Raw genomic sequence first — 16739 nt, forward strand, 5'->3', positions numbered from 1 at the left:
CTTTGCGTTCCAGCGCCCTAGGGCGTCCTCTTTGCGTTCTCTCGCTCTCTCTCTGCCTCTGTTTCTCCCTCTGATCCACTTTCCCAATTCACCTACAGTTGAAGTCGGAAGTTTACATACACTTAAGTTGGAGTTATTAAAACATGTTTTTCAACCACTCCACAAATTTCTTGTTCACAAACTATAGTTTTGGCAAGTCAGTTAGGACATCTACTTTGTGCATGACACAAGTAATTTTTCCAACAATTGTTTACAGACAGATTATTTCACTAATAATTCACTGTATCACAATTCCAGTGGGTCATAAGTTTACATACACTAAGTTGACTATGCCTTTAAATGGCTTGGGAAATTCTAGAAAAGGATGTCATGGATTTAGAAGCTCCTGATAGGCTAATTGACATAATTTGAGTCAATTGGAGGTGTACCTGTGGATGTATTTCAAGGCCTACCTTCAAACTCAGTGCCTCTTCGCTTGACATCTTGGGAAAATCAAAAGAAATCAGCCAAGACCTCAGAAAAAAATTGTAGACCTCCAAATGCCTGAAGGTACCACGTCCATCTGACAAACAATAGTACCCACGTATAAACACCATGGGACCACGCAGCCGTCATACCGCTCAGGAAGGAGACCCGTTCTGTCTCCTAGAGATGAAAGTACTTTAGTGCGCAAAGTGCAAATCAATCCCAGAACAACAGCAAAGGACCTGATGAAGATGCAGGAGGAAACAGAAAAGTATTTTTATCCACAGTAAATCTAGTCCTATATCGACATAACCTGAAAGGCGGCTCAGTAAGAAAGAAGCCACTGCTGCAACATTTTTGGGAGAAATGTCCTCTGGTCTGATGAAATAATAATAGAACTGTTTGGCCATAAAGACCATCGTTATGTTTGGAGGAAAAAGGGGGAGGCTTGCAATCCGAAGAACACCATCCCAAACGTGAAGCACGGGGGTGGTAGCATCATGTTGTGGGGGTGCTTTGCTGCAGGAGGGACTGGTGCACTTCACAAAATAGATGGCTTCACGAGGGAGGAAAATTATGTAGATGTATTGAAGCAACATCTCAAGACATCAGTCAGGAAGTTAAAGCTTGGTCGCAAATGGGACCCCAAGCATACTTCCAAAGTTGTGGCAAAATGGCTTAAGGACAATAAAGTCTAGGTATTGGAGTGGCCATTACAAAGCCCTGACCTCAATCTTATAGAACATTTGTGGGCAAAACTGAAAAAGCATGCGTGAGCAAGGAGGCCTACAACCCTGACTCAGTTACACCAGCTCTGTCAGGAGGAATGGGCCAAAATTCACCCAACTTATTGTGGGAAGCTTGTGGAAGCTTGTGACTACCCAAAACGTCTGACCCAAGTTAAACAATTTAAAGGCAATGCTACCAAATACTAATTGAGTGCATGTAAACTTCTGACCCACTGGGAATGTGACGAAAGAAATAAAAGCTGAAATAAATCACTCTACTATTATTATTTCATATTCTTAAAATAAAGTGGTGATCATAACTGACCTAAGACAGAGAATTTTTGCAAGTAAATGTCAGGAATTGTGAAAAAACTGAGTTTAAATGTATTTGGCTAAGGTGTATGTAAACTTCTGACTTCAACTGTATATAGGAAATGGACAAACCTATTATCTGTTCCAGCACCTTCTATTCTAAAGTCAGTTCTGAGGTATTTGAATTTGTTTTCCAAATCCAAAAATAATCATTTGATCCACAGATTGGATGAAATCTTGTTTCAAAAAATCCTACCACAGATTTTCTGAAGGAATCGATAGCTGTGTTTTTCGGGCCCAAGTTTAGACAGTTTTACACTCTGTTTTACACATGTTTTAAACTTGCTTATAATCACCATGGTTTGTACAGTAAACCTACTACATTACAGATACCTGACCACAGGTTTGTGTCCCAAATGGCACCTTTCTCCCTTCATGGTGGGCCCTGGTCAAAAGTAGTGCTACAAAGGAAATAGGGGGCCATTTGGGACACGCACCAGGAGTTAGTGGAGCTTGAGAATGCCAGTGGTGTACCAGTTTCAATTCCCCCCGACTGAGCTCTCACCAACTGCGCACTGTTATGGTCTGGAAGGGATTGTTTCCATTCAGGTATCTAAGGCAATCAGTGAATAATTTATAGTAATAGGTTCAAACCTATACATAATAGATGACTCTGATCGTAGCTAACAGGCCCCATCTGAGTTGTGTGTGTGTGTGTGTGTGTGCGCCCGTGTGTCAGATACATAACAAATTATTCTGATCGTCGCTAATAGGCCCCACCTGAGTTGCCTGTGTGAGTGCGTGTGTAGATGCTGCGCTACGGGAGACACCTCCTGCTGTCTCACTGCCGGCTCTCTCCACCTGTTAGGCTGCTCCATAGGAAATCAGCAATCAGCTCTCTGTCTCTCTCCGGGAAAAGGAAATTATTCTACTTTTTTTCTGATTCCTCACTTGGGCAAAGTGGTGGAAACATGGCCTGCGCTGTACCCTGGATGGTGTAGACGGTTAATTGTTTTGGAGAAACATGCTGTTCCACAGTGAAATGGGTTGGTATGCTGATTCAGGTTGAGCACAGCAGCACACTGTGCCATGGAAAGTGTGCCTCTGTAGTCTGTATCACCACACTGACCAGCCTGTGTCTCTGTATCACCACACTGACCAGCCTGTGTCTCCGTATCACCACACTGACTAGCCTGTGTCTCTGTATCACCACACTGACTAGCCTGTGTCTCTGTATCACCACACTGACTAGCCTGTGTCTCTGTATCACCACACTGACTAGCCTGTGTCTCTGTATCACCAGCCTGTGTCTCTGTATCACCACACTGACTAGCCTGTGTCTCTGTATCACCAGCCTGTTTCTCTGTATCACCACACTGACCAGCCTTTGTATTACAACACTGACCAGTCTCTGTATCCTCCTAGATCACCACACTGATCAACCACAAAGACAAGACAAAGAAGTCAGAGCGGACCCAGCAGGCCATCCAGAGAGTGGGCCAGGCCGTCAGCGTTGCTGTGGGCCGCTTTGTTGGTGTAGGCGAGGCCATCGCCGTGGAGAACGAGGAGCTGAAGGAAGAGATGGGCATGGCTTGTTTCGAGGCGCGCAGAGCAGGTAACTGGGGCTGTGTCTGAAAGTGCGTCCTTTCCCTGTGTAGTAGTGATGGGGGAATAAATTGATACGAATCCCCGAGCTGACAAGGTAAAAATCTGTCGTTCTGCCCCTGAGCAAGGCAGTTAACCCACTGTTCCCCGGTAGGCTGTCTTTGTAAATAAGAATTTGTCTTAACTGATTTGCCTAGTTAAAAACATTTTTAAAAATGGCAATACATATCGTATTGGCACCTAAGTATCATGATAATATTGTATTGTGAGGTCCCTGGAAATTCCCAGCCATACTATTTAGTACACTACTTTTGACCAAAACCCCATGTGAGCCCTGGTCAAACGTAGTGCACTATATAGGGAATAGGATGCCATTTGGGATGCCGACTAGCAGTCCAACTGACCGTGTTTTTGGGGTTGTTTTCATCATAAATAAATAATTTTAAAGTTGTTCTCTGCCTAGACATAACTCCGCTATCAAACACAACTCCACTGGAGGCATCCAGAAGTAGAAGGCTTTGTTGTATTTGTTCCTTTATGAGTGAAGTTGAGCTGAAGGCTAAAGTGAAGTGAACAGAGTTACTGCTGCTCTTGCCTGAGGGGGGAAAAACAGAGACTGTGAAAAGAACAGTGTGAGTCAGGTTTGGAGAAGTACAGAGCTGGGATGGGAGGAGGAGGGAGATAAACCACTTCTCCAATCTTTTTGGCTCTACAACAAAGAACAAACAGAAAAAACATATACATGATCAAATACAAATCTTAGAATCAACTATTAAAGACTTCCAGAACCCACTGGATTCTCCAATTACATTGAATGAACTACAGGACAAAATAAAAACCCTCCAACCCAAAAAGGACTATTGTGTGATGGTATCCTCAATGAAATGATCAAACATAGAGACAATAAATTCCAATTGTCTATACTAAAACTCTAACATCATCCTTAGCTCTGGCATCTTCCCCAATATTTGGAACCAAGGACTGATCAACCCAATCCATAAAAGTGGAGCCAATTTTGACCCCAATAATTACAGCGGGGTAGGTTTCACCAGCAACTTTGGTAATATCCTCTGCATTAACAGCAGACTCGTACATTTACTCAGTGAAAACAATGTACTGAAAAAATGTCAAATTGGCTTTCTGCCAAATTACCAAACAACAGACCACATACAGTTGAAGTCGGAAGTTTACAAACACTTAGGTTGGAGTCATTAAACCTAGTTTTTCAACCACTCCACACATTTCTTGTTAACAAACTATAGTTTTGGCAAGTCGGTTAGGACATCTACTTTGTGCATGACACAAGTCATTTTTCCAACAATTGTTTACAGACAGATTATTTCACTTTCATTCACTGCATAACAATTCCAATGGGTCAGAAGTTTACATACACTAAGTTGACTGTGCCTTGAAACAGCTTGGAAAATTCCAGAAAATTATGTCATGGCTTTAGGAGCTTCTGATAGGCTAATTGACACCATTTGAGTCAATTGAATGTGTACTTGTGGATGTAATTCAAGGCCTACCTTCAAACTCAGTGTCTCTTTGCTTGACATCATGGGGAAATCTAAAGAAATCAGCCAAGACCTCAGAAAACAAATTGTAGACCTCCACAAATCTGGTTCATCCTTGGGAGCAATTTCCGAAAGCCTGTCGGTACCACGTTCATCTGTACAAACAATAGTACGCACGTATAAACACCATGGGACCACGCAGCCATCGTTCCGCTCAGGAAGGAGATGCGTTCTGTCTCCTAGAACGTATGTTGTAGTGAAAAGTGCAAATCAATCCCAGAACAACAGCACAGGACCTTGTGAAGATGCTGGAGGAAACAGGTACAAAAGTATTTATATCCACAGTAAAACAAGTCCTATATCGACATAACCTGAAAGGCCGCTCAGCAAGGAAGAAACCACTGCTCCAAAACCGCCATTAAAAAAAAGCCAGACTACGGTTTGCAACTGCACATTGGGACAAAGATCGTACTTTTTGGAGAAATGCCCTCTGGTCTGATGAAACAAAAATAGAACTGTTTTTGGCCATAATGACCATCATTACGTTTGGAGGAAAAAGGGGGAGGCTTACAAGCTGAAGAACACCCTCCCAACCGTGAAGCACGGGGGTGGCAGCATCATGTTGTGGGGGGTGCTTTGTTGCAGGAGGGACTGGTGCGCTTCACAAAATAGATTGCATCATGAGGTAGGAAAATTATATATGTATATATTGAAGCAACATCTCAAGACATCAGCCAGGAAGTTAAAGCTTGGTCGCAAATGGGTCTTCCAAATGCACAATGACCCCAAGCATACTTCCAAAGTTGTGGCAAAATGGCTTAAGAACAACAAAGTCTAGGTATTTTAGTGGCCATCACAAAGCCCTGACCTCAATCCTATACAAAATTTGTGGGCAGAACTGAAAAAGTGTGTGGCCTACAATGCTGACTCAGTTACACCAGCTCTGTCAGGAGGAATGGGCCAAAATTCACCCAACTTATTGTGGGAAAGCTAGCCAAAACATCTGACCCAAGTTAAACAATTTAAAGGCAATGCTACCAAATACTAATTGAGTGTATGTGAACTTCTGACCCACTGGGAATGTGATGAAAAAAATAAAAACTTAAATAAATCACTCTCTCTACTATTATTTTGAGATTTCCAATTCTTAAAATAGTGGTAATCCTAACTGACCTACTTCAGGGAGTTTTTACTAGGATTAAATACAATTTTGAAAAACTGACTTTAAATGTATTTGCCTAAGGTGTATGTAAATTTCCGACTTAATTTGTATTCAACCTGCGAACCCTAATTAACAATCAAACCAAAACAAAGTCTTCTCATACTTCATTGATTACGAAAAAGCCTTTGACTCAATTTGGCATGAGGGTCTGCTATACAAATTCATGGAAAGTGGTGTTGACGGAAAAACATACAACATTATAAAATCTATAAACACACAAACAACAAGTGTGCAGTTAAAATGAGCAAAAGAAAACATTTATTTCCACAGGGCTGTGGGGTGAGACAGGGATGCAGCTTAGGTACCTCTCCGGTACCTCATGCGATAGCACAGAGAACAGTCTATGACTAGGGTGGCTGGAGTCTTGGACATTTTTTAGGGCCTTCCTCTGACATCTCTGTGTATAGAGGTCCTAGATGGCAGGAAGCTTGGCCCCGGTGATGTACTGGGCCGTACGCACTACCCTCTATAATGCCTTGCGGTCCGAGACCGAGCAGTTGCCATACCAGGCAGTGATGCAAACCATCAGGATGCTCTCGATGGTGCAGCTGTAAAACCTTTTGAGGATCCGAGTACCCGTGCAAAATCTTTTCAGTCTCTAGAGGGGGAATAGGTTTTTTGTGCCCTTTTCATGACATGGTGTGCTTGGACCATGTTAGTTTGTTGGTGATATGGACGCCAAGGAACTTGAAGCTCTCAACTTGCTCCACTACAGCCCCGTCGATGAGAATGGGGGCGTGCTTGGTCCTCCTTTTCCTGTAATCCATATCAACTCCTTTGTCTTGATCACATTGAGGGAGAGGTTGTTGTCCTTGCACCACATGGTCAGGTCTTTGACCTCCCCATAGGCGTCTCATCGTTGTTAGTTATCAGGCCTACCACTGTTGTCATAGGCAAACTTAATGATGGTGTTGGAGTCGTGCCTGGCCGTGCAGTCATGAGTGAACAGGGAGTACAGGAGGGGACTGAGCATGCACCCCAGAGGGGCCCCCGTGTTGCGTATCAGCGTGGCGGATGCGTTGTTACCTACCCTTACCACCTGGGGATGGCCCGTCAGGAAGTCCAGGATCCATTTGCTGAGGGAGGTGTTTAGTCCCAAGGTCCTTAGCTTAGTAGTGAGTTTTGAGGGCACTATGGTGTTGAATGCTGAGCTGTAGTCCATGAATAGCATTCTCGCATTGGTGTTCCTTTACCCCAGGTTGGAAAGGGCAGTGTGGAGTGAATTAGAGATTGGATCTATTGGGGCAGTATGCAAATTTGAGTGGGTCTAGGGTTTCTGGGATAATGGTGTTGATGTGAGCCATAACCAGCCTTTCAAAGCACTTCATGGCTACAGGCGTGAGTGCTACGGGTCGGGTGTCATTTAGGCAGGTTACCTTAGTCCCTGTGCCAAAGAACACTATGATGTTCCGTACTTGAAACATGTTGGTATTACAGACTCACAGGGAGAGGTTGAAAATTTCAGTGAAGACACTTGCCAGTTGGTCAGCGCATGCTCGTAGTACAGGTTGTGGTAATTCGTCTGGCCCTGCGGCCTTGTGATTGTTGGCCTGTTTAAAGGTCTTATTCACATCCGCTGCGGAGAGCGTGATCACAGTCATCCGGAACAGTTGATGCTCTCATGCATGTTTCAGTGTTACTTGCCTCGAAGCGAGCATATACGTTATTTAGGGCATAGCGGGATTTCTTATAAGCTTTCGGGTTAGAGTCCCGCTCATTGAAAGCTGCAGCTCTTCCCTTTAGCTCAGCGCGAATGTTGCCTGTAATCTATGGCTTCTGGTTGGGGTATGTACCTACAGTCACTGTGGGGATGACGTCATCGATGCATTTATTGATGAAGCCAGTGAGTGAGAATCCTGGAACATACTCCAGTCTGTGCTAGAAAAACAGTCCTGTAGTCTAGCATCTGCTTCATCTGACTACTGTTTTATTGACCTAGTCACTGATGCTTCCTGCTTTAATTTTTGCTTTGAAGCATGTAAGGATAGAATTATGGTCAGATTTGCCAAATGGAGGGCGAGGGAGAGCTTTGTATGCGTCTCTGTGTGTGGAGTAAAGGTGGTCGAGTTTTTGGTTACACATTTAACATGCTGATAGAAATGAGGTAAAACTGATTTAAGTTTCCCTACATTAGAGTCCCTGGCCACTAGGAGCTCCCCCTCTGGATTAGCCTTTTCCTGAATGTTGGCTAGCACTACGGATGGCAAAGGCGGATTAGCCACTCGTTGTCTGATCCTCACTAGGCTCACCGATCTCCTTCCGTGAAATCTCTGTTTCTTCCTCCTGCGAATGACGTGGATGAGGGCCTTTTCAGGTGTTCGAGTATATCCTTCCTGTCCGACTCATTAAATAAAAATCATTTGTCCAATTTGAGGTGAGTAATCGCTGTTCTGATGTCCAGAAGCTCTTTTCGGTCATAAGAGACGGTAGCAGCAACATTATGTACAAAATAGGTTACTAACAAAATAGCACGGTTGGTTAAAACGGCATCCATCTTCTCCGGCGCCATCATACATATACAACGCTGTGTATATGACACAATTTGAAATGTATTTATTATTTTGGAACTTTTGTGAGTGTAATGTTTACTGTTAATTTGTATTGTTTATTTCACTTTTGTTTATTATCTACTTCACTTGCTTTGGCAATGTTAACAAATGTTTCCCATGCCAATAAAGCCCTTGGAGAGGGAGGGAGAGAGAGCCGTTTCCCCCTCTTTCAACACTTTTCGTGGGAGGAGGATATCTACACCACGGCTATCAACACCCTTTCAACCGAACAGTGTAATGTATTTTTGAGCCGGCTTTGCTATTTAAAAATAGCAAGATAAATATGGGGACGAAGCCTAAGGCCTGAAGCCCAATCGCAGTCTTATCATGTTGATAAGTCCAAAACAAAATTTCACAGGGTAAGTATTTAGACCCCCAACACAGGGGATAGTAGGTTTGTTTGGGAGAAGCGGCATGTGTAACAATGTCTTTAATCCCCCAGTGTGCTGATTTGAAAAGGGCTAAACCCAGACAAAAGAGAGCTGGTGGGAATCGTCAGCCAGAGTGGTCCACTGGCCAATTGATTCCTTCTACTCCTATCTGCCATTTTCTTACCTTCTATACTCTATTGAGAATCTGAAAAAGAGTGTACTTTTCCCTCTGTCGTTTTGGAACAGAATGAAGTTGTCTTCTCTGTGATGAAAAGAGAAAGGGAAGGGAGGTAAAAGCTTTAAATCTGCAGGAAAGGATTGATGGATTGATGGCCTCTTAACGTGTAGCCAGAGGGAGGGAGAGACTAAGCGGGCCTCCTCCAGCGCAAGCAGGCAATGGAGGCAAGCAGGGAGGCAGACAGACAGGCATGCAGGCAGCATAATTAAATAAATAAGGTGATTACATTACTTTAATTTGGTGATCTCCATCATGGTACGACATTGTAGATAGGGGCCACTGAGGCGGATTTGTTGGTTTCAGACTGTTCTGCTGGACCAGCCCAAACAAATTAATGTCGCTAGCTGAGGTTTTAGGAGGCAACTACTGTATTAAGAGTTTTGGATAGTCAGTGTTTAAAGGGGCCCTGGCCCTGTATCTCTAACTGTCCAAGTCAGTGCAACCTGCAGGCTGTAGACTGTATAGCATCACAATCACCCTGTTATAAGACTACCCTTATGGTAAGGACTTGTTACAAGACTCCACAGGTTTTAATGAAGTCAAGTGTTCACCCCTTTCAAATACCAAGCAGCAGAAAATAATTCCCAATGAAAGAGAGCTTAGTGATAAAGAGACATGGTGAATAAATGGGGGAACTAACACACCATCAGCAGTCAGGCCTAAAACAAGAATACAACACTGTTGTGAAGCAACACTGTAGGGGAACACTTGTGCATACAAAGCCCTCCCTTTGGCAAATCCGACCACGATGCCATCTTGCTCTGACCGTCTTATAGGCAGAAACTCAAACAGGATGTACCACTGACTAGAACCATTCAACACTGGTCTGACCAAGAGGAATCCACGCTTCAAGATTGTTATTATCACACGGACTGGGATATGTTCCGGTCAGCCTCAGAGAACAACATTGATCTATACGCTGACTCGGTGAGTGAGTTTATTAGGAGGTGCATTGGAGATGTTGTACCCACTGTGACTATTAAAACCTGCCCTAACCAGAAACCGTGGATGGCTGGTGGCATTCGCGCAAAACTGAAAGCGTGAACCACTGCATTTAGCCATGGAAAGAGGTCTGGGAGTATGGCTGAGCGTAAACAGTGTAGTTATTCCCTCCGCAAGGCCATCAAAGAAGCGAAATGCCGGTACAGGAACAAAGTGGAGTCATAATTCAACGGCTCAGATACAAGGCGTATGTGGCAGGGTCTATAGGAAATCAAGGACTACAAAAACAAAACCAGCCACGTCACATACACCGTCAGGCTTCCAGACAAACTAAACACCTTCTTTGTCCGCTTTGAGGATAATACAGTGCCACCATCGCGGCCCGCTAACAAGGACTGCGTCCACAGACGATGCAATCGCCATCACACTGCATACTGCCCTATCCCATCTGGACAAGAGGAATACCTATGTAAGAATGCTGTTCATTGACTACAGCTCAGCTTTCAACACCATAGGACCCTCCAAGCTCATCATCAAGCTGGAGGCCCTGGATCTCAACCCTGCCCTGTGCAATTGGGTCATGGACTTTGACGGGCCGCCCCAGGTGGTGAAGGTAGGAAACAACATCTACTTCGCTGACGCTCAATACTGGGGCACCACAAGGGTGCATTCTCAGCCCCCTCCTGTACTCCCTATTCACCTACGACTGTGTGGCCATGCACGCCTCAATCATCAAGTTTGCAGACAACACAACAGTAGTGGGCTTGATTACCAAAAACGATGAGACAGCCTACAGGGAGGAGGTGAGGGCACTCGGAGTGTGGTTTCAGGAAAACAACCTCTCACGTCAACAAAACAAAGGAGATGATTGTGGATTTCAGGAAACATCAAAGGGACAGTAGTGGAGAAGGTGGAAAGTTCCTTGGCGTACACATCACAGACATTGAAATAGTACACCCACACACAGTGTGGTGAAGAAGGTGCAACGTGCTCAGGACGCTGAAGAAATTTGGCTTCTCACCTAAAACACACAGACTTTTACAGATGCACTATCGAGAGCATCCCGTCGGGCTGTATCACAGCTTGTTAAGGCAACTGCACCGCCCACAACCGCAAGGCTCTCCAGATGGTGGTGCGGTCTGCACAACGCATCACTGGGGGCAAACTATCTGCCCTCCATGACACCTACAGCACCCGATGTCACAGGAAGGCCAAAAAGATCATCAAAGGACAACAACCACCCGAGCCACTGCCTGTTCACACTGCTATCATCCATACATTTACATTTAAGTCCAGGTCAGCACAGGTGCATCAACGCTGGGACCGAGAGACTGAAAAACACCTATCTCAAGGCCATCAGACTGCTAAACAGCCATCACTAACTCAGAGGCTGATGCCTACACTGAGACCCAATCACTGGCCACTTTAATAAATGGATCACTAGTCACTTTAAACAATGCCACTTTAAACAATGTCACTTTAATAATGTTTACGTATCTTGCATTACTCATATGTATATACTGTATTTTATACTATCTATTGCACCTTGCCTATTCCTGCTCGGCCATCGCTCATCCATATATTTATGCGTATATATTCTCATTCATCATTTTATTTGTGTGTATTAAATAGTTGTTGGGAATTGTTAGATTACTTGTTAGATATTACTGCCCTGTAGGAACTAGAAGGACAAGCATTTTGCTACACTCACACATGGTTAGCAGATATTAATGTATGTGACCAATAAAAAAATTGATGGTGGGTGATTCTGGCATAGCATCACCATGCTCCATGCTTATTCCAGAGCCTATTCTGGGGTTCAGCAGCATTCTTTGTGATTCAGGCTGAATGTTTCAGCTGGTTTGGGGCATTCTGGCATCGACAAAGGGCTGTCTGATGCAATCAGTACACTTCCTTTTGGAATGCAAGCCAACCCAAATAAGGAGGCCAACCATGTATCCAACATAATTCACGTCTCTCTCTCTTCGCCCTCCTCCCTCTCTCTCTCTACTGCCTGAGACTGTTATGGTGTTTAAATATTTGTGTGTTCATTTTCCTTTTATAGCCTTTTTCCTTCGCCCACCTAGGGTTGTTTTGGAGTTTCATGAACAAACTCCGACCCTCCAGTGTACCAGCGACTTAGATTGAAATGGCCTGGTCATGCATCTCAGAGGGCCTGTAAATTGGGCCCTGGCATTGGCTGGCATCACATTGCTGCAGTGCCACCGGGCTGATGAGATGTTCCTACTGGGATTCATGGTGCTGCTGTTGACTGACAGGAGAGGGGGCACCAACCATGGGAAGGGAACCAAAGGGGCTTTAGCTAGCTAAACATCTCAAAGAAACCAAAGCTGAATTCTGGATGTCAGTTTTTTTAACACAATTTTGGATAATGCACGAAACACTAAATGAATAGCTCTCCGGCATTAGAACATGGAGATACAGTGCTAATTTACATGGTACCTCTGAAAATGTTGTATGGTGCTTGTATGCTGAAAATTCCAATAGATTTGATCCTCCTCATCATCATCACCCCCACCATCATCACCATCATTCTCTACCTCATTTTTGTCCTTTTTGTCCTAGGGGATGCCATAGCCAAGCTGACAGATGTTGGGATGCCGGTGGCCCCCCTTATGGACGGACGCAAGACGGTGTTCAGTAACAGGACAGGCATGGTGAAGGCTGCCCGCATGCTCCTCTCCTCCGTCACCAAAGTCCTGGTCCTCGCAGACCGTATCGTCATCAAACAGATCATCACCTCACGCAACAAAGTAGGTACCGATTCCGACCACACAGTGGGATGCATGCACACCATAAACACAATATACATTTCGATATAGGGCCATAGATACACACAGATCAAAGTAGAGACACACATGCAAGCAGCTGTGCACACACACACACCAGTGGCAGTCTGCCATTTTAAGATGAGGCAGGACAATTATTATGATTTTGTTTATGAGCATGGCTCATAGTCATCCAATATGCTGTAATGGAAATTGTCATTCATATTCCATTCACCCAGCTTAATGTAAGATCAATAGGTTTAGGCTACTACATGAGTCACGTGCTCCCTATATCCATCACGAGGTTGCTACAATCTAGCCTATGAATGAAATTTTACAACGTAGGTGCACCGGTCGAGAGAACTTTGAGTAATCAAGGTGACAGACATTGACACATTCAATACCTCCATGTACAATCTTGCCTGCATCTAGCTGATCGACGGTGTAATCATTAGTCGACAGTTGCAAACAAAACTTTCTATTGGACAACTTCAGGTATGTTTACCCCCCGTTCCGTTTGCTTCCGTTAAAGAAAAGTGTTTCAACAGAATCGGTAGAATAAATACATCCCTGATCACGCGCGAACACTGTTCACTTTCATACCAGCCACATACAAACAGCATGATCCCTTTGATTGTTGGATAATTCCTTCTCGCATCTACACGCTCTCACCTTTTCCATTCACTTGTGGACTTAAATGCACAACACATCAGCTGTCTGTGACCAGGCAAAAAAAACTTTCTAAGCCAAACCTTCATATCATAACCGCAAAACGCAGCTTACATCATTGTCACCATATTAGCTAACATCAAGTCAACATAGCTACTAGAACTAAAACATTAGTAACCATGCTACAATCATGCAGTAAAGTGTACAGTTAGCTAGCAGTTTAGCAGTTACACCCATGGGCCCCGGGGGCAAAAAAATAATAAAACCAAAAGCTTACCAGAGTTCCAGTATTGGATAGCCATAGCCAGTAGCATCAATCCCTGTTTGAGTCAGGTAAACAGGCTAAACTCGATAGCTGCATTTGCTAGCTAAATGAAAAAAATATGAAATGTATAGCTTTCTCCTTGTTTCTTTCTCTCTCTTTGAGTCAACTACTCACCACATGTTATGTACTGCAGTGCCAGCTAACTGTAGCTTGTGCTTTGATTGGGTAGACAGCATGTCAGTCCACGCTGCAAGAGCTCTGATAACTTCTGGAGGACGTCCTCCAACCTGTCATAATTACTGTGTAAGTCTATGGAAAGGGGTGAGAACCACGTTTAGGTTTTATATTGAAATCAATGTACCCAGTGGAGGTCGGAAACTAGCTGTCCTCTGGCTACGCCATGGTGCTACCCTACAGAGTGCTGTTGAGGCTACTGTAGACCTTCATTGCAAAATGGTGTGTTTTAATCAAGTATTTGTTGACGTGAATATATTTAGTATAGTGTCTATAAATATACTTTTTTTTGTTTCACTATTTTTATGAAATTCACGGAGGAGGATTGTCCTTCCCTTCCTCCTCTAAGGAGCCTTCACTGACATAATACACACACAAAGACACAAATGCCCAGCACTGGCGATTCCATCTAGTCTTTCAGATCTTATCAGAGCTCCATGATATAGTACAGGAGAACTCCATCCTCTGCTGCTCTGGGGATAATAGAAGAAGCACATTTACTGTTTCTCTACCTGGTGCTTTCAGGAAGAGGATGTACTCACACACAGGGTCCTGGGGGGGTAAGGGCCTAATCCCGTCTAGTCTAGTAAGGCGTGTTTGGACAGACGGGCGACGGGGCTGCTCCCATTACTGGCAAACACAATTTAATTTTGAACCCTGTCTCTGTCTGATAACAGCATAGCTCTTCTGCCTGGCCGACAGGATGTCACTACTGTTTACCCTTCGAGAGACAGACCAAGCCTCTGATGCACACATGTGCACGCGCACACACACACACACACCATCACACTCACAATATCTCGCTCTCTCTCTCACACACACACATACACACACATACACACTGCTCCAGATGGATGGATCACAGCATTATATCATGGATTATATTTTTGGGGGGTCTGAGGTGTGACAGGTTTGATGCATTATGCATCAGCTGACTTTGTTGGGTGATGCATGTCAGGTCAAACCATGTATCTTTGTTGGGTGATGCATGTCAGGTCAAACCATGTATCTTTGTTGGGTGATGCATGTCAGGTCAAACCATGTATCTTTGTTGGATTATGCATGTCAGGTCAAACCATGTATATTTGTTGGGTGATATATTTATCCTACCCTGCCTGTCTAAGGTCTTCAAAAGCCAAGTTAACAAACAGATCACCGACCATTTCGAATCCCACCGTACCTTCTCCGGTATGCAATCTGGTTTCCAAGCTGGTCATGGGTGCACCTCAGCCACGCTCAAGGTCCTAAACGATATACTGTGCAACTGTATTCATCAACCTGGCCAAGGCTTTTGACTCTGTCTATCACCACATTCTTATTGGCAGACTCAACAGCCTTGGTTTCTCAAATGACTGCCTCGCCTGGTTCACCAACTACTTCTCTGATAGAGTTCAGTGTGTCAAATCGGAGGGCCTGTTGTCCAGACCTCTTGCAGTCTCTATGGGGGTGCCACAGGGTTCAATTCTCGGGCCGACTCTCTTCTCTGTATACATCAATGATGTCGCTCTTGCTGCTGGTGATTCACTGTTCCACCTCTACGCAGACGACACCATTCTGTATACTTCTGGCCCTTCTTTGGACACTGTCCTAACCTCCAGGCGAGCTTCAATGCCATACAACTCTCCTTCCGTGGCCTCGAATTGCTTTTAAATGCAAGTAAAACTAAATGCATGCTCTTCAACCGATCGCTACCCACACCTGCCCGCCCGTCCAGCATCACTACCCTGGACGGTTCTGACTTAGAATATGTGGACAACTACAAATACCTTGGTGTCTGGTTAGACTGTAAACTCTCCTTCCAGACTCACATTAAGCATCTCCAATCCAAAATTAAATCTAGAATCTGCTTCCTATTTCTCAACAAAGCATCCTTCACTCATGCTGCCAAACATACCCTCGTAAAAGTGACTATCCTACCGATCCCTGACTTCGGCCATGTAATTTACAAAATAGCCTCCAACACTACTCAGCAAATTGGATGTAGGTGAAATAAATAAAATAAAAAGGTCAAACCATGCATCTTTGTTGGGTGATTCATGTGTCAGGTCAGAGCAAGTTGTATCTAAATGCAATACAGAGATTCGTGGTAGCATATTATTAAGGTATGTACAGTGGCTTGTGAAAGTATTCACCCCCCTTGGCATTTTTCATATTTTGTTGCCTTACAACCTGGAATTAAAATAGATTTGTTGGGGGTTTGTACCATTTTTGATTTACACAACATGCCTACTACTTTGAAGATGCAAGAAATAAGAAAAAAAACGGACAACTTGAGCGTGCGTAACTATTCCCCCCCCCCCAAGTCAATACTTTGTAAGGACACCTTTTGCAGCAATTACAGCTGCAAGTCTCTTGGGGTATGTCTCTAAGCTTGGCACATCTAGCTACTGAGATTTTTGCCCATTCTTCAAGACAAAACTGCTCCAGCTCCTTCAAGTTGGATGGGTTTTAAGTCATACCACAGATTTTCAATTGGATTGAGGTCTGGGCTTTGCCTTCCTAGATGGATTTCCCCTTAAACCACTCGAGTGTTGCTTTAGCAGTATGTTTAGGGTCATTGTCCTGCTGGAAGGTGAACCTCCGTCCCAGTCTCAAATCTCTGGAAGGTTGAAACAGGTTTCCCTCAAGAATTTCCCTGTATTTAGCGCCATTCATCATTCCTTCAATTCTGACCAGTTTCCCAGTCCCTACCAATGAAAAACATGGTGTTGCTCTCAGGGTGATGGGAGGTGTTGGGTTTGCGCCAGACATTGCGTTTTCCTTGATGGCCAAAAAGCTCAATTTTAATCTCATCTCAGCAGAGTACCTTCTTCCATATGTTGGTGGAGTCTCCCAC

General features: G+C 44.2%; 1 protein-coding gene across 1 annotated transcript in view; it reads left to right on the forward strand.

Moving 5' to 3' along the window:
- The window catches only part of LOC115128710 (alpha-catulin-like), a 111207-nt gene that overhangs the window by 49295 nt on the left and 45173 nt on the right, over positions 1-16739 (forward strand). The window contains exons 2-3 of the mRNA XM_065017995.1: positions 2931-3120; positions 12533-12720. Coding sequence (XP_064874067.1) covers positions 2931-3120; positions 12533-12720 — 378 coding nt within the window. The remainder of the gene's footprint in view (positions 1-2930; positions 3121-12532; positions 12721-16739) is intronic.

Source organism: Oncorhynchus nerka, linkage group LG4 (assembly GCF_034236695.1).
Source record: "Oncorhynchus nerka isolate Pitt River linkage group LG4, Oner_Uvic_2.0, whole genome shotgun sequence".
NCBI lineage: Eukaryota > Metazoa > Chordata > Actinopteri > Salmoniformes > Salmonidae > Oncorhynchus > Oncorhynchus nerka.